This window comes from Chlamydotis macqueenii, chromosome 1, assembly GCF_036417535.1.
Source record: "Chlamydotis macqueenii isolate bChlMac1 chromosome 1, bChlMac1.mat, whole genome shotgun sequence".
NCBI classification, from domain to species: Eukaryota; Metazoa; Chordata; class Aves; order Otidiformes; family Otididae; genus Chlamydotis; species Chlamydotis macqueenii.
This window is the reverse complement of record NC_141556.1, coordinates 192,818,998-192,842,823: the sequence shown is the minus strand read 5'-3', so window position 1 is coordinate 192,842,823 and position 23,826 is coordinate 192,818,998. Positions and strand designations below refer to the sequence as shown.

The following is a 23,826-nucleotide window of genomic DNA, read 5'->3' as shown; positions in this document are numbered from 1 at the left end:
AATTCTATCCTTTACTTGCACACATTTAAGAAGCCTACATCTTAAAAATACTGGAGACTTGGGCATGTCTATTATTAAAATAATATTATCATTTTCCTGCAGGCAGTACCTACATAGTATTGTATTGTATCTTTTTAAAATAATGGAAATAAAAATTATAGCTCTTTTCTGAAATCCTATCTTTTTCTTGCCACTATCTCCATTCATTTTTTTCAAACAAAATATTCTATTTCTGCAAATGTTCAAGTTCAGATGTGCTGTAATCTTTTGCTCCTCTTGAGCTTTCTATTCAATAGATAAAGAAGACACTCCAACTTTGCCTTTTTCAGATGTTAAGAAAATATTTATTTCCTTCTATCTACAAAGAGCCTAGGATGTCGTTATTCCCTAAATGGCAAATGCAGGAGGAAACCAAACCCATTAGAGGTCTTGAAAGAGCTCAGTATGAACTGGAAACCTTGGCAACCTAAGATTAAGTATGAGAAAATGTTTTAAGTGGATGTGAGAGTTGAGGCAGAATTTTTCTGTTGTTTTTCATGTTATTATTCAAATATCTGAGTGTGGTCTGAGGGACTGTTCATGGGAAATCCCTCCCGGGTAGGAGAATTTGGTGCCTTGCACCACTGAGCCCTGCTATTCCCCCTTACTTAGACAACAGCAACTGCCAAGTGTTAGGGTGAGCGTGTAGGGTGGCTCCTGTAGCAGCTACAAAGTCAAAAACAACTAATCCACCTAGATATTTAGAAATTCCTTGATTTTTTTTTTTCTTGCCTTGCAAGAGCCTTGCAGCCAGATACCTTTATGGAGCTAGCCCAAAAGCGGGTGTTAAGTTCCAATTGGAGTCAGACTCCAACAGCTGCCAAGGCTTAACATTTAAGTAAGTTGCTGGGAACTCTTTATTTCTACGTGACTGTTTGTATTGGAGAAAATCCATGTAACTTAGTCCAAGTTGCAAAGAGAAGATGTCTTTGTAGATTATAATTGCTGATACAAGCTCAGTCTGTATGCCACAGTTCACATACATTTTTTATGAACTTATAATTAGAGCAATTTTGGTCTCCTGCAGGTTCCAGCTTTGGAAATGAAGAACAAACCACTCCTAAGGCATCTGCATCTTCTAAAGATGTCCTTAAGGGGAGCAGCAAGAGCACGACGCAGGTATCGAGCGGCACAGTGACTCCACGCAGGAGCTTACTTCCGGCACCAAAAACTGCCACAGCACCTGCTGGTAAGTGCTCCAGACTTGAACCACCACCTGCATTAGGCCAAGAAATCCAGAAACCTTATTATGAAGCTATTTTACTGCTTACTCAATTAATTTTCATGCCATTCTTGGACACATTGCCAATGTGCTGATCTGAACTCTGCTGTAGTCTCTTTGAAACACAGTCAACAACATGGCTATAATCTCACTTTGTGAACTGTATCTGGAGTTGAAGGCATTTAGTGCTCCTAACTACACATGCCAGAGATTTAGTGTATATATTATTTGTTCTCACCAAACAGCTTTTTGAAAACATTGCATTGCTTCAGAAACCAAACTATTCCTTTGATCAGCTAATTGATTGCTAGTTATGCTTGCAAGGAGGAGAATACTGCCCTCTAAGTTTAAGCAATTTGTGGTGTTTTCACTCAGAGAGGGAGAAGAAGGCAAGTAAATAAAGCAAAAAAAAAATCTGTTCTTGTTTCAAAATTTTCCATACCTAAGCCTTCTTTCAGCTTGATCCAGGTATGTCTCAAATCAGCCAGCAAGAATTCATAGCATCTCACACAGGAAAGTTTACAGTTTTCTGCCAAATGCATTTGTTGTTGAAAAACATGTGTGTCTCTCCACCATCTCCTGCTCACACTTGTTTCGTGCTTCTTCTTCCCTAGCGTGGCACCTGGACATGGTGTATGAACTCTAGGTTCCCCTTGGCAAGGATGGAGGGTTGTATCTTCTTGGGTAGGACTCACCACTTTTGAGAGAGGAAGGAGCAGTTTATGCTGCCTGCCCTTGAGGGCTCCTGGCATCGGTCCATCTTCCTGCTTACTCAGTGGGGAGAGATGAGGGTACCCGTGATGGTGAACACCTATTACACACTTGGCACTGGCAATGTAGAAACTCAAGTTCGGGTGTAATGGATGATTTAGGGATGTTCGTTGTGACTTGCCAGCAGGGTCAATATGATTATTGGTCACAATCATAAAATAAGTTTAAAAGCGGGTGTAGACACCCTCTCCCCTGGTTACAGATTACATCTCCTCACCCCAGGTGGCTTCAAGCACTTTCTTAACTACTAGTGGACAATGCTCTCCTGCCATGTTCCAGGTCCTATTTGTCCCATTGCTTTTCTGTCTAATGTGGCCCTAGCACTTACTTTTCTGCACTGCCATGGACCCTGGATATCCATCAACCAAGATCTCAGAGTCCCCTGAGGAACCTGATGAAGTTCCTCAAAGCCCAAGAGATACTGCTGTAACCACAGCAAGCTCTTGCATACCACAGTCTCTATGTGTCCTCATGTTCATTCCTGCTTCCTCATGCCTCAGGAGATCCTCCAAGCCCCAAAAAGGAAAGGAACATTAATGATCATTTAAAAACAGTAATTTTTAAAGACATAATTGGAGGATCTTACTGATGAGAAGCCTGTGCCTGAACTGGTTGTTGAACTCTTGCATTTGGCTACTGAGGTTATTTCTCCTTCTAATGTGGAGGGGAAGGAAGAATATGGTTTCAAGATTTATATTCCTGGAAAGCACTTCATAGATCACTAAAACGACAGGGTGGCATGAGGTGTAACATAGTATTTTAGTGAGCAAAACATGCTCCACTGTATTTGTATGACGGTAGTGAAATATGAATTTATTTGACTTAAACAGTACCTGGATTTGTTCCACAGATGATCTCAGACAAAATTACTCTTCAAAGCCAGCATGTTTTTCAGAGAGCTTTTCTATTGCTACTAGTAAGCTACAGGCTTGGAGCTGCAAGAACCTGATGTGCCTGAATCTTGCTTTAGTCCCACAGTTTTCATGGCTCTGGGTATTTTCTCATAGAAACAATCCCTAGTTTCACTTTCATTAATCTTTCCTTGCTTTTCCAGTGCCTTATTATTTTCCCATTTCTATTGTCCCCTCTCTCCTAAGATTCTCCTTTAGGTTTGATTTTTAATTTTTAAATGCTTTTCTACTTCTGTCTCTAAAATATTGTAGCTTCATATCTGCCTATTTAAAGAAAACATTATGCAGAAGGACAGGTCAGACTTTCTTCCACTCAGCATTTTCCTTTAGAGAGACAGTTTGGATAGGGCACTTCATGGTCTTGAATGTGCATGTCTATTAAGAATAGTAAAGATTTAAAAAGAGAGAGTTTCAATAAGAGTATAGAAATTCCATCAAGTTTGGATTTGATCTAACAGGTTTGATTCCAAAATAAAGAATTTTGCGTAAATCACCAGCCTTACCCAGTATGGCTCTTATTCAACAGAATGTTTCATCTCTGTGTAAGTCCCACTGGGCTTGATAACACACACTGCAAATGAAGTTGGGAAGGAAAAATCAGCACAAAATATGAGACAAAGACTTTATGCATTACTAGTTCTAGCCACCTAGTTTCAAGATAGATTAACCTGGTGTGGTGGGTTGACCTTGGGTGGATGCCAGGTGCTCTGTCACTCCCCCTTCTCAACTGAGCAGGGGAAGAAAAATATGACAAAAGGCTCGTGGGTCAAGATGAGGACAGGGAGACATCGCTCACCAGTTACCATCATGGGCAAAACAGACTCAGCTTGGGAAAATTAATTGAATTTATTGCCAATCAAACCAGTGTAGGGTATTGAGAAATAAAACCAAATCTTAAAACACCTTCCCCCCACCTTTCCCTTCTTCCCTGACTCAACTTCACTTCCAATTTCTCTACCTCCTCTCCCCCGAGTGGCGTAGAGGAACAGGGAATGAGGGTTGTGATCAGTTCATCTCCTTTCTCTGCCACTCCTTCCTCCTCACTCTCTTCCCCTGCTCCAGTGTGGGGTCCCACCCATGGGAGAAAATCCTCCACAGACTTTTCCAATGTGAGTCCTTCCCACAGGGTCACAAGTCCTGCCAGAAAACCTGCTCCAGCATAGGTCCCTGCCATGCAGTGCAGCTCTTCAGGAACAGACTGCTCCAGCATGGACTCCTCTCTCCATGGGGCCGCAGGTCCTTCCAGGAGCCTGCTCCAGTGTGGACTCTGTTCGGGGTCACAGCTTCCTTCAGGTCCATCCACTGTCTCTGGTGTGGGGTCCTCTATGGGCTGTAGGTCAATATTTGCTGCACTGTGGACCGCCATGGGCTGCAGGAGGACAGCCTGCCTCACCATGGTCTTCACCACAGGATGCAGGACAATCTCTGCTCTGGCATTGTTCCTCTCACATATTTTCACTCCTCTCTTTCAGCTGCTGTTGTGCAGCAGTTTTTCCCTTTCTTAAATACATTATTCCAAAGGCACTACCATTATCACTGAGGAACTTGGCCTTGGCCAGTGACAGGTCTGTCTTGGAGCTGGCTGACATTGGCTCTATTGGACATGGTGGGGAAGCTTCTCCCTGCAGCCACCTCACTACAAAAACCTTGCCACACAAACCCAATACACCTGCTTAACTTAACACTTGCAGAAAAGCACTTGCTGCTATAATCAGTGGCTTAGAGAATCTGGCAGGGAAAATGAAGCTGAAACCATTTGCCTCAGGCAGTCCAGCTAAGTGCAAGTCAAGAAAGGAGGATGTGGTCTTTTGTCCAACACAGTCTGGAGTGACTTACTGTCAGAAAACTGTTTACTTCCAGCCTCTGCACTAACTAACGGGGGAACGGGCCAATCTATGAACAGAAGGTATGGATAAAAAGTGGTTTGATTTTTTTTTTTTCCTTCTCAAGTTTTCTTGCTTTTGTTTTTCTTTTCCTTTGAGCTTCCTTTCCTCTCCTCTGGTCCCTAGCTAGTTATGTCATTCCAGGCTACAGCAGTATTTGATTAGTATCAGATTTGCCCCTAGACATCTCCAGCAAAAGCCTTTCTTTTCCAGCTACTGGCATTGGCATGATAAGCTTTAAAGGGCTATTTCAAATTTCTGATGTGGAGCTCTTCTGGCCTCTGGGCGTCTTTTGTCACAGGGAACAATGTTAGAAATCCTGAGTGTTTTACTACTTGTGCAACCCTTGCCAGGAGTGAGGAGTGAGTCCTTGCCAGGGAGGTTTCAGTATTGGGACACTGCAAAGAGCTGGAACAGTGGTGTTTAATATGCAATCATACTAATGTGGATACACAAAATCTAGCATAGGCAAGACTAATTGAATGGTTCAGGCTGTCACCTCTGAGTTTGCACAGGTTCCAAATCTCAGACACACACAAGAGAGCAGAAATTACAACTTAATGCAAAACAGTATTGATTAAGCAGTACGTTTCCAGAAAGAGCGTTTACTGTCACATTAGGGCATAAACACTGAAGGGGAAAAGAATTACTGAGGCTGGCAGAAAGCTGAAGTTGACTTCTAATTTGGGTTTTTAATCTATGAAATTATTAATTCTAGGAAATGAAACACTATTTTTTTTTTTTTGCTGGATTTTACTACCTCTGGATACAAAGCTGAAAAATAAGAGGTCATACAGAATTTGGATCATTATGAGAAATTTTCCAATTTTTTTCCTTCCAAATAACCTACAGTTGTTCATTGTCCTGAGGCTATCAATAGGTGCTTTCTGTGTTATCACTTAGTCTTGGTGTAGTTTCCTTCAGACCACTTGTTATTGTCTTTGTGTGACTCTCCAGTAACCGTGTCTGCTTCCATAGATGCACACAAAAGGAAACTCTTTGCCTGTGCTTCACGTTGGCCAAAAGTGAACTTGTGGGTCGAAAGCTGTAAAGTGCTATTAATGTCATGCTGTGTCTGGGTCAATAGGCCCATCGGAGACAACGCAGTACAGCTTCTCATTGTGGTTTAGCCCCAGCTGGCAGCTAAATACCACATGGCCACTCACTCACACTCTCCAGGGGGATGGAGTAGAGAAAATATAATGGAAAGCTTGTGGGTCAAGGTAAGGACAGGGCGAGATCGTTCAGCAACGACCGCCATGGGCAAAACAGACTTGACTTGGGGAAAATTAACTTAATTTATTAACAATCAAACCAGAGTAGGATAATAAGGAACAAAACCAAATCTCAAACTGTGTCAGACACAGTTCCTGAACAGAGACAGCTGTCAAGTTTGGGAAGTTGCTGTTGTTACACACAACAGACAGAAGCAAAAAACCCTACCTTAGTCCAATGCTCTGGTTTAACTTTATATGAGCCAAAGTAGCAGCAGATGTAGCTGTGGTCAAATAATGATTTTTTTTTTTTTTTAATTAAAATGGTGTTTTGGTTCCTCACAATGCTAAGTATCTGATGGGAGCAAAGTCTGAAATAAATCAAAGCAAAGATGAAGACAAGGGGTTTTAGCAAATCTAATTCTCCTCTCTTGCAATAACATATGAATATTGTCTATACATCCCAATGTGATAGAGAGCCCTATAGAATGTAAACTCTTCTGTTTAAGTACCCTTTGGACAGTTTTGCACATTTTTTAAATAATGAAGCACACAACCATATTGTTCTGGTTTTGTTTAGTGAGGGGGTCCTAAGGTGGTAGCTTCTGTAGGAAACTGCTAGAAGTTGCTCCCCTTTGTTCAGTGGACTCGGACAGGCCTAGGGCGGACCCGCTGCTGGCCAAGGCCGAACCAATTGGTAGCAGAATGTCCCATGATAATGCCTCTGCAATAATGTATTTAAGAAGGGGAAAACAGGAAAAAAAAAAGGGAGAAGATGTGAAGCAGCTCAGCAGGGGCAGAGAGGGGGAGGCACGAGCCTTGTGGGCCTCGCAGGCCTCACCCTCTGGCCTCCTGCCGGGCTGCCAACTGGGCCCAACTCAGCCTGGCCTGGCTGCAAGAAGTGGAGAGGAGATGAGAAGTGAATAAGATATAAAAAAGACCCTGAGAGGCGTCTGCCAGCCTGTTGTGAGGAACAGCTGCAGACGGCAAGGTCAGTGAAGAAGGAGGGGGAGGAGTAATGTGGCTCCTGGCCAAGATTCCCCTGCAGCCTGTGATGACGACCATGGTGGAGGAGGTTGTCCCCCTGCAGCCCATGGAGGTCCACGGAGGAGCAGAGATCCACCTGCAGCCCGTGGAGGACCCCACGCCAGAGCAGGTGGAGGCCTGAAGGAGGCTGTGGCCCGTGGAGGGCCCGCTGGGGCAGCTGTTCTGGAGGGACTGCACCCCATGGAAGAGATGACCCACGCCGGAGCAGTTTCACGAAGGACTGTGGCCCGTGGGAGGGACCCCACGCTGGAGCAGAGGAGGAATGCGAGGAGTTCTTCCCCCGACAACGAAGTAGCAGCATAAAACACCGTGTGATGAACTGACCGCAACCCCCATTCCTTCTTCCCCCCTGTGCCGCTCGGAGGGGGAAGGTAGTAGAGATAATGTTAAGCCCAGGAAGAGGGAGGGGTCGGGGGAGGTTATCTTGTTCCCTGTCTCATTCTCCTGCTAGTTTTAGAAATAAATGAATAGTTTTCCCGAAGTCGAGTCTGTTTTGCCCGTAACAGTAACTTTAAGGATTTCTCCCCGTCCTTATCTCAAACCTCGAGCCATTTTTTCTTATATCATCTCCCCCTATTCTCTCAGAGGGTGGGGGGAGTGAGAGAGAGACTGCGTAGTCTGGTCCCGATCAGGGCTGAACTACGACACATATTTTTAAAATTGAACTCTTTATTAAATCAGAAAGAAGATGCTACAGATCAAATGAAGCATGTGGAGGAATAGCAGTGAAGTGTTCAGGTTGCTTTAGGCTTTCTGATTCCAGGCAAACAAAGGCATCTAACAAAAGCCAAAGCCCTTTAAAAAGGCATCAGATACCATATTTTAAATATGGCAGAGCCAGTGCATGGGTGTGCTGAAAAGGCCAGTCTCCAAAAGGATGTCCTGCAGCAGATAGAGGATGTAAAGGTTGAAAGTCTGCATGTACAGACACTCTGAAAGGTCTGCTTGTAATGCCATTGCAAAGTGGAAAGAGCAATCACTGATACAGGCTACCAGTCTCTGCTGGGTGAGTATGGCATTATTGCTGGGTATCACAGGGCAGGACATGGATAACAGTAAGGGAGCAGAGAGGTAGAATCAGTGTTTCAAAAACGTTTCAATATATACTAAAAATTAATCCACAGTCCCCCACACCTTGTGTCACTGACACTGGCACATGATAAGATGATGAATGTCATGCTTGGGGAGGCAGCTAGCATCATCACTGCAATACCAAATAAACCTTCACCAGAGCTCCAAACTGAAGGGATTAAATGTCTTAAAAACAGTGCAACGAATAAATTTCTAATATTATTTAAAACAATCACATAATGGCAATTGCGTACACAGTCATACTGAAGAACAGAAGCACAACCATGGTGTAGGAAGATAGAACAAGAAAAAAAGACGATTACTTAATATGTTCTTGAATGAGTGAAACTACAGATTGTCTGATATCCAGTGGCCATTTTGGATGCCCTTGTATTGAAGGTAGTCTTTGCTCTCAAGTGGAATGCAGTTACAAGCAATCCAGATGCAAGTTTTGAGGAGGGGATTAAGGAGCATTTAAGGGAAGACTCAGAGTGTCAACAATACATCTCAAAAAGTCTTAGCTAGACATGAACTTATCCTTATGTTTTATCATGTTCCTGGTTAGCAGCATCAACAGTTTTTTAATAAATGTATACGATATCCAGCTCGAGGTTGCCAGGGTAGCCTTGGAAGATAGAAGATGAGCTGAGGCATCAGAGAGCCCCTTCCTAGGAAGAACGACCTCAGCCTTGTGAGCCTGCTTATTGCTTGCCTCTTATTTGCAGCTGGATCATGAGGACCACATCTGGAAGGGAATGATTGGTGTGGCACCTGTCTATCTTCTGTCTCAGCACAGTTTCTCCATAGCTGGACAGCAGACCAGCTCCCATGGAGTCATGGTTGGAAGGAATGAAGCCACCACAATTTCCTGTTTCTTTTCCCCGCATGGCAGGAGACAGGACACTGTGACCAAGAGATGGTCTCCACCATGGGTGGAATTTATTAGCTGGAGGTGAGAGAGGTGTATCTATGTACCATGTACCCCTCCTTGTGGGCAGGGGGAAATCCCTGTCTCCAGCAGGAAGGACTTATAACACAAACCTACACCATCTTGCAAGTGCAGCATATTTTCCCATAAGAAAAAGTGAATAAATGACCTCAGGGGTGAATTTTACATTTGAGGAAGAAGTCACTAGCCTCATTCAGTCAAAGTCAGAAGGCCAGGCTGTCCCATGAGCAGCACTATTGAAGTCAACATATAGTAAAGCCTTTGAAAAGTAGGGAAACCACAATGATTCCTTCTATATGTTCTGTGTATTTGGAGCATGATAGGATAGATATTCTATATATAATACTCCTAGCAATCATCTAGTAGTAATTGCTATAGGACTCGATGTTTTATACGCATTTAAAGACACATACTGCATCTGTGCCACCTCCTGTGCAAGACATCGCAGTTACAAAAGTGCTTAGAGCACTCCGCTGTTTCAGCTAAAGTGCACAGACACTACATGTGTGGTATACAGCATCTTTTATGAAAGTAAAACAGGGAGAAAGTGTTTCACAATGAGAATGGCAGTCATTTAAATATAAAGAGTATTGCTGAAAGAGTGGAATATCAGGTGATGTAAGAATTGCATTTGTATTTCAGAGATGTACATCATTGTAACTATGTATGAATAGGAAAATATTTCACAAAGGAGTATATCTATCTATATTAATGAGGGGAAAATAATCAACAAAAATCACATGCAAGCTTTCATGTATTAGTTGTTACCTGAGAAGACCACCTGTTCTGTAAATTCTCATTAAAAAAAAAAAGACGACTGCTTAAGAGAGATGATACTCCTGATATTTCACTAAAAGTGCTTTTCAAATAAATTGGACTACAGAGTATAAATCACATTTAATTAATGAAAATGGACACCTGTAGCTGCTGCTGTGCAGAGATTCAGATGATAAAAAAAAATTCTGGCAAGGGATAATAGTAGTGGAAGATCATTGTCGTGCAAATTGTTTTGAAGACATCAACTGATTGCTTTCTGACTAGGCTGTGAAGAGAATGCACTTAATTCATTTTCAGTGTGTTGCACAGCCCTTTTTGTGTGTTATTAGACTCCTTTCATATTTACATACCTGTCAACATATAGAAAATGAGGGGGAAAAAGCATACTTGAATAGAAAAACTGAGACAGGTCCTTTAAATTCACTTAAATATATTTGGTGCTTTGAGAAATATAGTGATAACCTAATTAATATTTACCATTTCTATTATTGTTTCATGTTTTGTTTAAAGACAAATGAAAGCAGCTCTCTGTGAGGCACTGTGCAGCTAAGATTCACCTCTGAAAAGGTGAGGCACATATATACTGTATTTTCTGTTTCAAATTTCTCTGAAAAGGTGGGAATATCTGCAGAAGGCAATGTTCAGAGGCAGCAGATGAACAACTTCCCACTCTCACAGGGGATTTGTTTTACAAACCCCTTAGATTAATATTGACCATGGGACAATTCTGGTTCTAAATCAAACCAGGATCTAATTCTGTTGTAATTTGGGCAAAACCCTTCAATGTGACATGGTACAGTTAGTGATCTATCTGGTGGGCCTTTCAGGATACATAAAGAAAACCCCTCAGCATAACCACAGCAGTTAGTAATCCAAGAAGAGTATGTCTGTGTTGTGCAATGGAAAGGGGATTCAGATGGGCAGCGTTTCCTGAGCTGGTGCTGACAGCTCTGGAGAGTCACAAAGTACAGCACCGAGCAGGCATACCTGCTTAGATCCAGAAGCAGCCTAGTGCATTCACCCAGCGCTGCAATCAGTTGATTATAATTAAATTGCTTTAGACCTAGGATAACCAGGGTGGTTATCAGCCACATCCTTCTCTCAGAACATAGAAACCCACAGAAAATCCAGCTTGGTACCTCTAAACTCTGCTGTGTGTTGAAACTTTGGTTCACCTTCAGGGTACTGGTGCAGGTCTGGGCTCCCTTGTCTGTGCCTGCAGTCCTGATCCAAATTCCTGAGCATCAGGTTGCTTCTCGTTCCAGGCCTCAGATCTGTCCACCAGGCTGGACTTACCACCTGACAGTCTATGAAATTAGAGCTCAAGGATTTTATATTCTTTCTGCCTTTTTCTGGGGCTTGGGGGGGTGTGTTTCAGCATACCTATTTCAGCTTGGTTGTTTTTCTTAGTTAATGTTTATCTCACTGACAAGTGACTGTTATTCCCTATAAGAAATCTCCTAATTTGTGTGGAATGACAGTAGCAATAAAGAATTCATTTGAGTAGCTTGTTTCTACTTGGCCCATTAAATTAAAGACAATCAAAAGCATTGCTCAGAAAACTAACCCAGTCAATTCCTGTGCTTTTGCAAGTACCAGTAAATCATATGTAACAGGGCAGGCTGTTAAATACAATCAGTAAAGATGAAAAATAGGAGGCTGGTGTTATCACAGCTCTCACCAGCAAGCTTGCAGTGTCAAATGTGCTTCTTTTAATCTGCTTCTGCAAAATCCAGACAACGCAACCTCAGCAGGAGGGAGAGGGATGAGCTAAGGTCAGCTGAGGGGGAAAAGTGAGCACCAATGCTCTTGCAGGGATGGAGGGAGAAGAGTCTGCTGCTGCTTTGTTCCCCTTTGCAAATACTTTCCATTAAAAGCTGAATAGTGAATATACAGCGGGTTACATTCATGCTGTTCCTGTACTGAACATAGGGGTATGAAGCACTACGCTGCAGGTGAAAGTGAGACGTTCAACTGCAAGTTTTCCAGGCTCTTCCCTGGGAACCACTCTGAAACATGCCATAGCACAACTCCATGAGGAAATGAAAATAAAATGCTATGCGATCATAGAATCATAGAAGGGTTTGGGTTGGAAAGAACCTTCAATGGTCATCTAGTCCAACTCCCCTGCAAGGAGCAGGGACATCTCCAACCAGATGACGTTGCTCAGAGTCTCATCCAACCTGGCCTTGAATGTTTCCAGGGATGGGGCATCCACCACCTCTCTGGGCAACCTGTGCCAGTGTTCCACCACCTTCATTGTAAAAAATTTTTTCCTAATATCTAACCTAAATCTATCTCCCTCTATTTTGAAACCATTACACCTAGTCCTATCACAACAGGTCTTCCCCGTCTTTCCTGTAGGCACCCTTTAGGTACTGGAAGGCTGCTATAAGGTCTCCCTGGAGCCTCCTCTTCTCCAGGCTGAACAGCCCCAACTCTCTCAGCCTGTCCTTGTAAGAGACGTGCTCCAGCCCGCTTATCATCTTTGTGGCCCTCCTCTGGACCCTCTCCAACTGGTTCGTGTCCTTCTTATGTTGGGGGCTCCAGAACTGGATGCAGTACTCCAGGTGGGGTCTCACCAGGGCAGAGTAGAGGGGCAGAATCACCTCCCTCGACCTGCTGGCCACGCTCCTCTTGATGCAGCCCAGGATGCGGTTGGCCTTCTGGGCCACAAGGGCCAGAGATCAATCCATGTCAAATGACAGGAGAAGAAGTCATTGTTTTAACTCCACAACTAGCGTTGGATGTTCTGAGTTACCCTGAGATTTTGTATTCAGTCGGTTCATTTTGTCAGTTGAATGGTTCATTTTGTCAGTTTTAGTTTTCCTTTAGTTTTTTTTAATACCAGGTAAAAAGACTTGTTTTAATATGGAAAGAAAATGAATGCTTTCAGACAATTCAATGAAAGTCCTTTTTTTTTTTTCTTATCAGATTGACTTTAAATTTGAAACAAACACAAAGGGGAAAGCACAAGCATTAGCAGTTTCTACTTCAACAAATACATAGTCTTTCTTCAACATCTACTTATTTATTCACAGCTTTTCAGCATCTCATAGATCACAGGAAGTGGAGAGTCTCTAGAGAGAATTAGACTGCTCTTATTCTACAGAATCCATCGTAGTTCCAACTTTGCTCATTTTTTGTCAGACAATGCATGCATGGATGTGTCATTACTCACCAAGGACACGACTGGTTATGGGTATCAGGGGGAAAGGCAGAAGAAAGCTCAAAGTGGCTCTTGTGTCTGTGAGTGACTGAAAACACTTCCTTGGGGTTTTCTAGACTTGTAGACTGCATTAGTTAACTTACAAAATACGCCTGAGAACAGCTGGAATCCAACAGAATGCAGTCAATCCCATTGAATTTTTAATGATGTCTACAGCATGTTAGGATTTGTTTTGGAATAAATACTCAATGTGTAATTTGTTAGCATGTTTTCAGTCTGAAGTGTGAAAGCGAATTGAAGCCTACACCACTGTACTGGCTTTTAAAGACTGAGAAAGGTACATCAAATACAAGTGCTGATTCTGCAGCAGCTCTTGAAAAGATGTCTCAAACAGGTGTATTTAGCTCTGGTTCCTAGGCTAGGGTTCAGCACATGATGGAGGGATGGAGATGTGACATTGTTTGTCAGCTGTTTTTCCAAGTGGTTGCTGAATGATTTAACGTGTCTGGAGCATTTTGCCTTGTATTGCTAATGGTTTTGCCTTCACTCCTTCTGTTTGGTTTGAAGCAAGCTGGGTGTGTTAATTAGGAAATGTAAATAGTTTTACAGAACTGTGTATTTGCATACATTTTTCAAAAGCAAATACCATAACCATACCAGTGGAAAACACAGGCAAGTATTTATTCTTATAGTTATCTTACGGCCCAAAATATCCATTTCTATGTAAGTATAGCTTTTAAAAGAGAGGAAACATTGGGAGATTTGTAACCTTAAATGGAATGTAAATTCATACAAAAATGAGTATTTTGTGGCTTTGATTGCTGGCTACTGGGAAGATAACTTCTCATTCCATGAGCTCCTGTAGTGGAGGAGGTTTGCAGAGCCTTGGAAGCTGTTCCTGGAAGCGTGGAAGTTAGTGGTGGTTCCTCCTCTGCCAGGAGCCTTTCACTGGGAGGCTCGGTGCTAAGAGCCTTGATTATGCTGCCAGCAGGAATAAAGCTGATGTACAGGCATTTAGCACAGAGCTCACTGAAGTTCATTACTTCCAGCCTGTGGGCAATAGCACTAAGAGTTTGAAGTAAATTTTTTTCCAGGTCAGAGTAAATATACCTTTTAAAAGACAGATTTAGAGCAAAATTAAAACAGTGTGCAGGTTCAACAAACATACACTTGTGGTGCTTAATTTAATTTTATAATTGTATTTTGCTTTTTTTTAATTATTTTATAGTTGCACAACACCTTTTGACGTTTAAAAATATGTATCACAGCCAAAGTATTATTTGAGGTTTTATACACGTAATAACAACTGTAATGTTTGTCTTGTTTCCTGAGTTACAGTGGAGCACCAAATTTTTTTTATGTACATTACAACCTTTGAGTTACTTCTGTTACACTCTGAGGTAGAAAAGATGAAGCTGTATAACCTCCCACTCTGCCATATCCTGCGGTACAGCATTATGCTGATCATCATGCCAACGCTCTCCTACAGATTTTTTAACATGTGAAATTCTAGATTGCTGTGAAATGACAAATTCGGAGCCCAAACTCTTGTCATTTAAAAATGAATTTTCCCTGTGGGAACTTCTCTTTAAATCAACATGTTTTCTGAATGCTTCTCTTTTAACCAACTAACAGCTGTTGTTTCAAAAAAGAAGAGAAAGAACAAATTCAATTTTTAGAAAAACATTCAGCACAAGCCCTTATTCGAGGCCTGATGCCAGGGACAGTTTTTCCCCTAAGATTTCCCTGTGGGTGATGAGCTTAGCAGAACGATAAGGGTTTTCTCCTGCGGACTGTCCTTTCTTTTGCCTGCTCCCTGCTTCCTAAATCCCTCTCCACTAAGGAGGGCCACAGAGAGGCCCTCAGGACTCTTCTACTTATGAAGGAGAACTTGAATAATCACTAGCTCCGCGTGTTCCAGCCCCTTCCCAGCAGGGCTGTGCTGTGCGCTGGCTCTTCCCTTGCTGCACAACTCCTCCTCGCCTCCTTGGTTGCTGCATTGCCTCCCCTACCAGACCTTAGGAGCTCTCCTAATCTTGTGAAATGAAGGAGGGCAGTTGTCCTCATTTTCCCCTCCTGTTATTAATCCTACGCTTCTGTCCTTGCCAAGATATCTGTTTGCACCTTCGCTCTCAACCTGCTTCTGGCTTGCTCCACTGATCTCCCACATTCCGGGGCCAACGTCTCTGCTGTAGCCACCCCTGCCATCTGCACCCACATGCGATTCTCGCTGCCTTCCACAGAGCTTGCCTTGCCCTCTACAGAGCAATGCTGCTCGCTGGGCTGCTTTGCTTCTTTGCTCTTTTCTTTCAACTGAGCTCTATTTGGAGAATTGTTCCTTCTTTCGTGGTTAAGGTTAAGAGGCTGAACTAATTCTCCACGTGTTCCTCATTGAAAACTTATCAAAAGCAAAAGCAGTTAAGTATTTATATGCCCCTTGTTAGTGCTGAAAGTATAGGGAAAACACGCTTATCCTACTACTATCTGTGTTTGACATTTGCCATAGGTAAATTTATGAAGGAGCTTGGTATATGGCCCATTTGTGCATCATATTTTTATTCTGAAAAACACAGAAAAAGCAGGGCCTCACTGCCATGAAAAAGTAATGCTTGAATCTGTAGCCATATAAACTATACCTTATAAAACAAGCTCTGGTTTTGTATCCCAGCTCCTATCTCAGGTTGCTTTCACTTGGTCCCCAGTAATGAAATGGCACCATAAACTTATTTTGTGTCCTGCTCTGTAATAAAGTACAGTGTAGTAGGTGACAGACATGGGATATTTATATCCTCAGTCAATTTACTGTGAAAAGTATTAATCACAAATGAGAGTCATAGCCTCAACATGTCAAATTTATAAACAGCAGAGAAAATTGAGATGGACCAAAGTAAAGGTATGAAGAAGAGTGAGGTTTTTACTAGCCCCTGGTGACTGATGGGGTGATTTAATTTGCCTGTGAACAGTGGGATGAAGTCAAAGAGGGTGTTACACCTTCTCCTGTGCCATCGTCCTACAAATGGTTGGACACAGGACACAAGTGAATGCTGAGAGATGGTGCTAGAAAATATGAAGCTTGGCTTCTGGTACGTGGCAAACGCTGTGTCCGCAGCTCGCTGCTTGCAAGTCCTGATGCAGGCAGAAGTGGAAGGGTGAATGATGCATCAGAAATAAGCCTGCTACTGCAGCTATGACTAGCTGTGGCTTTGCAGAGGGTGGAACACTGGTCATCCAGTAAGTGTCCCTGAAGATTATGATCCCCATATAAAATTACCAAGTGGTTTGCCTTAAATCTCTCTGTTTTCCCTGTGTATCCAGGGGCTGTGACACAGTCCTGCAGGCTAAAATGCAACCCCCAACAAACACTAATGGTAAAAAAGGAAAGCAAACAGGAAAATACATTAATGTCTCAGGGATTTGCTTTTTCTTGTTCTTCCTTCTTACTTCCTTGGTGAGTGTTTTCTGCATGAAATCCTGTGGCTGTGACTGTCACGCCACGGGCAAACCAGAAGGGCAGGGCTTTCATTTTACTGCACTCAGCATGGTCCCAACGCTATTTTAATGGGAGTTGTGGGTGGGCAGGAGGAGTGAGCTGAGCTTGGGTGGCCGCTCTGGCTTTCAGATGAAGTTGTATCTCCCTTGTACAAGAGGCAGTCGATGACTGCAGAGCTTGGACAACTGACAGACCATCCTGGGTCTGTAACCAGAGAGCTCCAGCAGTGGGAGGAATAATAACAGAAACTGAGTTGCCTTCCATGGAAAAATTAAAGGAAGAGGAAAGGCTAACACAAAGTTTCTGGAGATCATAATTCAAGAGCTCTGAGGCATCATGCTGTCAGTGGGAATAATTGGTGGTGGCAGGAAAAAAAAAAGATAAATGCAGAGGTCAGAAGTGATCTGGAGAGCTACAAACACAGAGAGGGGAGGAGGGAGGGCAGGCAGCTTGGCACATGCCTGGGTTGTAGATGAGCACGGACCAGGGGTTGGTTCAGCCTTGTGGGTGGCAATAGTATGGCCCTGTTGTGTCCTGTGTTGGCACAGTGTGTTGTAGGTTTGTGCACTGAACATGCTGCACCTCTCTGGCCCCGCCTGACTTATTGCACAGGCAGACACCAACTCACCTGTCTGGGGCATCATATCCAGCACAGTCCTGACACAACCTGCCTGCTTCTGGTTCTGCGGAAGCCTGTCTCTTGTCTGTACGAGACCTTGTTGGGAAAGCTGGTGGCCAGAAAAGGCAATTTCCTAACCAGGGGAAAAAGTTGATAGAGCGAGGCCCTGCCGGTAACTTAAGTCAGCTTCATGCAGTCCTGCTTAGCTTCTCCTCCAGCGCAGAAGATCCTTGGCTGAGGATGCACAGCAAGGTAAAGAAACAGAACACAGAGCTCAGAACAGATAGGATGGGCTACCTGTGTAGCTGTTTGTGCCTTAATGGCATTTGTCACTGTGCAGATAGCTGGAGAACCAAGACAGTGTGTAAGGCCTTCTTCTGACCTTCCTTAGTGCTGTGGATGTCACCTCAGCCACCTGCACACAGTCACGCTTGCAGAAGTGGCAGGTTGGCATCCAACACAGAAGTACTGTGTAGTGTCATTCTGTGCAAAGCCCAGGATGTATGTTGGCAAATACTTACATTGTGCCACTCTAGTATGTCTTTTAGTGACATAGTTCTGCACAATTGCAAACAGAATTATAAAATGGGGTTCTTTCTTCCTTTATGTTTTTTTTTCTAAAGCAGGTCTGAAGAAAGAAGTACAAAAAGATCAGGATGCTACCAGACCAGCTGTCTCATCCCCTAAAAGATCAGCAGTAACAGCCACCAAGCTCCATTCACCAGGTATTTATGAACCCAAAAGCACTGTTTCAGGGAAAATTTAAACCTGTCGACTTTGCATCTCTTGTTAACACACTAAAATCTGAGACCTACTGTTGTTAAGTGAAGATTGATTGTTTCCAAGGTTCGTTAAACCAGCTGTGAGTATAGCAGACTTTATCATACCAATGCGTGAACTGAACAGACTTATGTTTTCTTTGTTACAACTGTGCAATCATCTCTCCTTCAAAGCAAAGAGTTGTTGCTATTACATGTTTAAGGGCACAGGAACATCTTTTTTTTCATTGTAATTGTCTTATATAAAAAGAGAGCAGATAGATATAGTGAAATAACAGACACCTCAGACAATTACCTGGAGTGATAGTATATTACTCAGAATCTACTCTTACTGTTGTGCAGAGGCATTAAATTTCCTGGGCTATTTATATGCATAATTGGAAAAGGGATTGTCTATAGATATAACCTTCAGAGTGCTTTTGGGGCATTGTCAACTTACCCCTCAATGCTGGGCACAAACACATGTTTTTAGCATTTCTAAAGTACACCTTTGTTTACTTACTAAAATCAAGAGAACTTACTTCCATTGATGTCTACTAAGTGTACATTAACAAATGTATAAGGTACCTAAATGCGTTTGTAAGACTGGCCTTTGGCTGATGTAAATGCCTCTGAAATGAGTGGGCATGGTCCCACTGACTTCATTGTGTTTGCAGTTTATCTTCTGTTCTGTTACTTCATTTTTCTTTAAAATTACTTAAGTAATAATTTAAATAATATGATACTTGAGCTATAATTATGGGGGGTAGAACCCCATGTTTCTTCATTTGGTGGTAACATATGAACAGCAGAACAGCATTTCAGCTCCTATACTTGCATCAAGAGTCTTTTCATGTTTACTAAACTCAATCTCTATTGTTCTCCTTCCCAACTAACAAAGTCAAGAAAATGGAAGGTTAAATTTAATCTTTCCACGCAGCAACAGGACTCAGAATTATTCTTCTTACTAAGATACTTTAACACTGTCCTGTGAATTATATAATTTTCAGACTATTTGGCACCTGGTGAGATCACCAAGAGACATCCAAAGAAAAATTTGTTGCGGAGAGTGCTAGACCAGCAGCTCACCAGCATTTATAACGGTGGGAGTTCAGTTTAAGCACCAGCACTGATTGTGACTGTAGCAGCATGTTACAACACAGCTGATTTGCTTCCATTGGAATTAGAAAGCAAAATGGAGCATAGGCATATTTGTACTGTGTATTTGTATTGTCTTAAGGAGGCCTGCATTTCCACGGGTGATGTAACAACTTTCAAGGGTCAAATTTTTGCTGTATTCAATTCATGAGGCCTCAAAGGTTTCTTCATTCTCATGAGAGGCTGAGTAACTGTCCTCTCTCCATCAGACTCATTTAGGATTTCTTAAACTTGGTTGTCTGAAGTTATGGCAACATAAAATAGTTTATCATTGTAAGGATCAAATAAGAAAATAAACCTCATCTTCATTTATTATTTTAGAGTAGCCTTTAGCATTCTTTGAAATAACAACAGCAATAATAAAGCAATAAAGACAGACAATCTTTTCACCTATTTAACAATTTCACAAAATAAAGCAGTCATTAAACAGGACAAGGAGTGAGTATAGCTGGGGCTAAGGGGCAGTAGCACAGCCTTCCTTCCATCAGGATCGCAAACTCGTGCAGCATTTACACTGTGATGGGAGAGTATCTGTCCCCCAGGTCACTCCACCACAGCTACATGTGGCCATGGAAGAGGGTCTAAAATTTCTGACTGCTGTTTCTAGGTTGTTTTCCCTCCTAGGGGGGCAACTGGCCTCCTCACATGCAGTTCCCTTTAACCAGCGCTTGTTTTTGACTGTCATACAAATATTTTTAGCCTTGAATCTGATCTTTAGAATTTGTGTCAGTCCTCCTGAAATCTTGAAAGGCAATTTTGAGATGCAGAGTCTTGTAGGGATCTCAATTTTATCTATTGATGCAATACCAGTCCTGAAATCTGTGTGTAGGAGCAGGTGTACATGGATGCAGGTGCTCTCCTGTCGCCCCATTGCAGGATGGTGTCATCTCTTTCTGACATCTGTCACTCTACAGATTGCTTGTTATCAATCCCCTCGAAGTAATTTCCTCACTTGCCTTACCAAAATGTCAGAAATTGGACAATTAAGAGACAAATAAATTGCATTCTTCATCTAAATCCTCATAGACTGTGTTAATTATTAGTATATACTTGTTATGTCTCCTTAGTTCAAACACCCAGGTAGATGAAAAAGACCTGGGAGTTTTGAAGCAGATCAAAGGGGTTCAGTGATTTCAGCATACAGTGGGTCTACCCCCCGGTCCCAACATCAGCAAAAAAAGACATTCAGGATCAGGGCCAGCATCATTAATATATACTCTGTTTTGTGCAAAGCAACAGAAGAGAGACATCAATGACAGAATAAGCTTAGTAAGCTGCTTTTCAGACCCAAATGAACCGAGAAATTCAAATTTATCCCTGAGGAGAACAGCACAGTTTAGTTTAGAAGGACAGCTTATAGTCCTGACAAGGACAACATGGAGATACGCACTTCACTATTCCGGTGATCAGGAAAGCTAGTAAAATAGAAGACAAAACAACCTGATGGGTTTCTGTTTTAATTAAAACTGGATGGATTTCAAGGGCTTCCCCCTACACTTCTCCGTATGCCTACTGTTCTAACATCACCATGCTGCCTAAATAATCCAAGATTTTTATACTAAAAAGACAGATATTTATGACTGTTACTTTTATGAATTCCTTATTTTGTGATAACATCTACTGCCCAGTTAAGAGCCCCTTTAAATGAATGAAGGAATCTGCAAGAAAATATCGTTCCTGCACAAAAAGGTGTACAGGCTTTATCTGACATGAAAATGGATAGAGGGCAATAGCTAAGCTGGTTGCACTCTCTTAATGACAGAAAGTCCTCTCTAACATCCCTGATAGTATTATTTAGGTCTTGCAACATCATGAAGTTAGTCTTGACATGTTGCGAAACCTGATGTTCCTCTTTGCAAGTGCAAGTCATGGGCACAAAAAGTTTCAAAGCCTGTTTTGCACTTGTGGCTCTTTGCAGTTGCAGCATGAGATACTTGGAGACATGAGGGAGCATCTCTGCTGGAGCTAGCTCCCTGTAAGCTTAGCCTGGAGCTAGAACATAGTTGAGCAAGTTGGAAGATATGCTCCCAGTGGCTCCACGCAAGCTGGAGATCTGGAAAAGTAAGAATACGCTGCTGGGGTATTTCTCTAAGAAAGCCATACTGCTTCCTTGCCTGATGTAGTAAAATTGCCCTAAGGATCCATTTGAATACCCAGGCCACAGTCTTCAAGATCTAAAATATCTAAAGCACATCTGCCAAAATTACCTCTGGAACAATGCTCTACTTCACAAATTGGCTCAAACTCATACCATCACGTGCATCTCTGTGGAAGGATTTTTCTGTTTTTCAGGAAAGGGATAGGTAGTATCCACAGCAGAATACTGTCTCTTGTTACATTCATTGCTGAGGACTGGTTGGAGACATTGTTTCTGTGTTATTTTTCAGGAACTGTATACTACAAGACTATAAAATTACAAGATACAATTTTCTCAGATTCTTGCATACCCAACCATTTCTGGTAACATAGAAATGTTCATTTTTCATCTGTATCCAGACCAATGTCTATCATCTCTAGTAACACATGAGAACAAGGTGTCTGACTCTATTTTCTCCTTTTTCTTACTTCCAACACAAACTATTTTATGATTCTATGAGTCTAGCTCCTAGGCTAAAAGCTTGAGACTACTGGGAAGAGCTGAGGAAGACAACCAGAGATTCCTGGCCAATATTCAGCAATGGGCTAAAAAGCATCAGCTGAGGAGAGTCTGAAGGTAGCAAAAAGAATCAGTAAGCTGTGCAAAGGTATTGCCCAGCTGACCATAAATGTTTGCAGAGGAGAGTTTGCAGAGGAGAGTTCTCAGAAAGCTAGGAAGATAAAGACAAGCAGACCGTCCAAGCAGTGGCTTGAGCAACCTGACTCTACCAGAACACTATCCCTTCTTGCTTCATCTTCATAACGGAGTATATCCAGAGAAATGGATAGTTGACTCAAGCAAGATGTGAACTTAATTTAGGATGAAAGCCTCACTTCCCTGAAGTGGCTTATCATGAGTAAGCTTTAGTTCTTGTGCCGTTCTTGTGCCATTCATATGAATATGACACTGTACTTGAGCTGATACCCTAAAGACAAGCTACACTAGTAGGTTCACATCTTTATACACAATCAGGCTTGCTTCAAGCCGACTTGGAGCACATCAGAGGAGCCAGAGTCTGTCTGGACCCATTTCTGCAGGCAGACCATATATTGATTCTGGTGCGACCGATTGTGCAGAGAGAGCAGCCACGCAAAGCCAGTGGTGTAACCAGTCAGCATTACATGGTACCTGGTGGCATTTCTGTACATGTCTGTTTTGTGCTGCAACTTTAGAAGTGTCATAAATGGGAGAGCAAGGGGAACAGACAAGGTAGACTGCAGTATTGTTGAGAGAAAGAAATAGTGATATCCTAATAGCAAGCAACCAATGCTGTGTTTGCATTCAGGGAAGGACAGCTCCAGCCCCACATTGTCCCATTTGGAGACAAAAGGAAATCATAGGATCATAGAATAGTTTGGGTTGGAAGGGAGCTTTAAAGGTCATCTAGTCCAACCCCTCTGGAAGAAACAGGGACATCTCCAACCAGATAAGTTTGCTCAGTGCCCCGTCCAACCTGGCCTTGAATGTTTCCAGGGATGGGGCATCCACCACCTCTCTGGGCAACCTGTGCCAGTGTTCCACCATCCTCATGGTAATTTTTTTTTTTTCTTATGTCCAGTCAGAATCTACCTCTCTCTATTTTAAAACCATTACCTCTTGTCCTATCACAAATCTGCAAAGGCAAAGTAAATCTGGCACCTCTGTCAAGTCTGTAAGCTTGAGATTCAGGTAGCCAAAGAAACTGTGTAGAGTCTGAATGTCATCCAACTGTTTTCCACATACAATAGCCTAAGGTGAATCTCAGCTTGGAAGTTCTCATTTCTCTCATTGTCACCGAGAAGAGTTCAGCATCACACGTGAAGATGCAGACCTCTGTTCCTACAGATGTCTAATGCAGGTGAGATAAGTCCTTCCTCTAATGACCTCAGTTCTCAGTAAGACACTCTTAAGAGAGCTCTCCTCAACTCGTAGCAGACCTTCAGGCTTGGATCCTGAGGTGAGACTACTGTGACAAAGCTTTGAGCTTTGGTCCGTAGGGAAACGTATTTCGCTGTGCTCTTGCTTTTTTTGAAAGTAATTACAGATCTGTCTGAATGCTACAGACTTTTTTATTTCTTTTATAGGGCTGAGTCCCAAAGGCCTTAGAAACACATAAAGGTCATCCATATAAAGTAAGTGACCCTGATGGTCTTTTCTTCTCTCCTTTGTAGGACATCCCAAGCAAAGGCCAGCCACCCCAAAAAATGGATTCTCCCCCAAACCAGGAGAGAGTCGAGACACTGAAAAGCAGTTCGTTCAGAGACTGAAGGAGAAGTGTGATGAGCAGTCCCGGCAATTAAGCAATATTCGAGATGAGCTTAAAAGGGCCAGCTGCGGCTTTGATGTCTTTGCTATAACAACACAGCACTTTTTCAGGCAGGTAAGTGCAATCGGTACTTTTTACCATTGGAAAGATACTTTGTCTTTACACCAGTCACTTGCCCAGATTTATTCCACAATCGTTGGAACTTTTTTATTGGGAGCAAAGCACGTAATTTCTTTGGAACAGTTGTTTTGAGGAGGGAATTATTATTTCATGCCATGTATTTGAAAATAAAACTTCAGGAACTTGAAAGAGTAAGAATTGTGACTGAAGCATTTGTCACAAGCATGGAGAAATTTCAGGATGTTT

The 23,826-nt window shown here is 42.4% G+C and overlaps 1 protein-coding gene across 3 annotated transcripts in view; it reads left to right on the top strand.

The window, feature by feature from the left end:
- MTUS2 (microtubule associated scaffold protein 2) overlaps window positions 1-23,826 on the top strand; it is a 317,361-nt gene that overhangs the window by 232,085 nt on the left and 61,450 nt on the right. For 2 of the 3 annotated variants that reach the window (XM_086772008.1, XM_086772007.1), the window contains exons 6-8: window positions 1,067-1,228; window positions 17,786-17,887; window positions 23,366-23,574. In XM_086772008.1, coding sequence (XP_086628134.1) covers window positions 1,067-1,228; window positions 17,786-17,887; window positions 23,366-23,574 — 473 coding nt within the window. The remainder of the gene's footprint in view (window positions 1-1,066; window positions 1,229-17,785; window positions 17,888-23,365; window positions 23,575-23,826) is intronic. The other variant, XM_086772009.1, reaches the window with a different exon arrangement.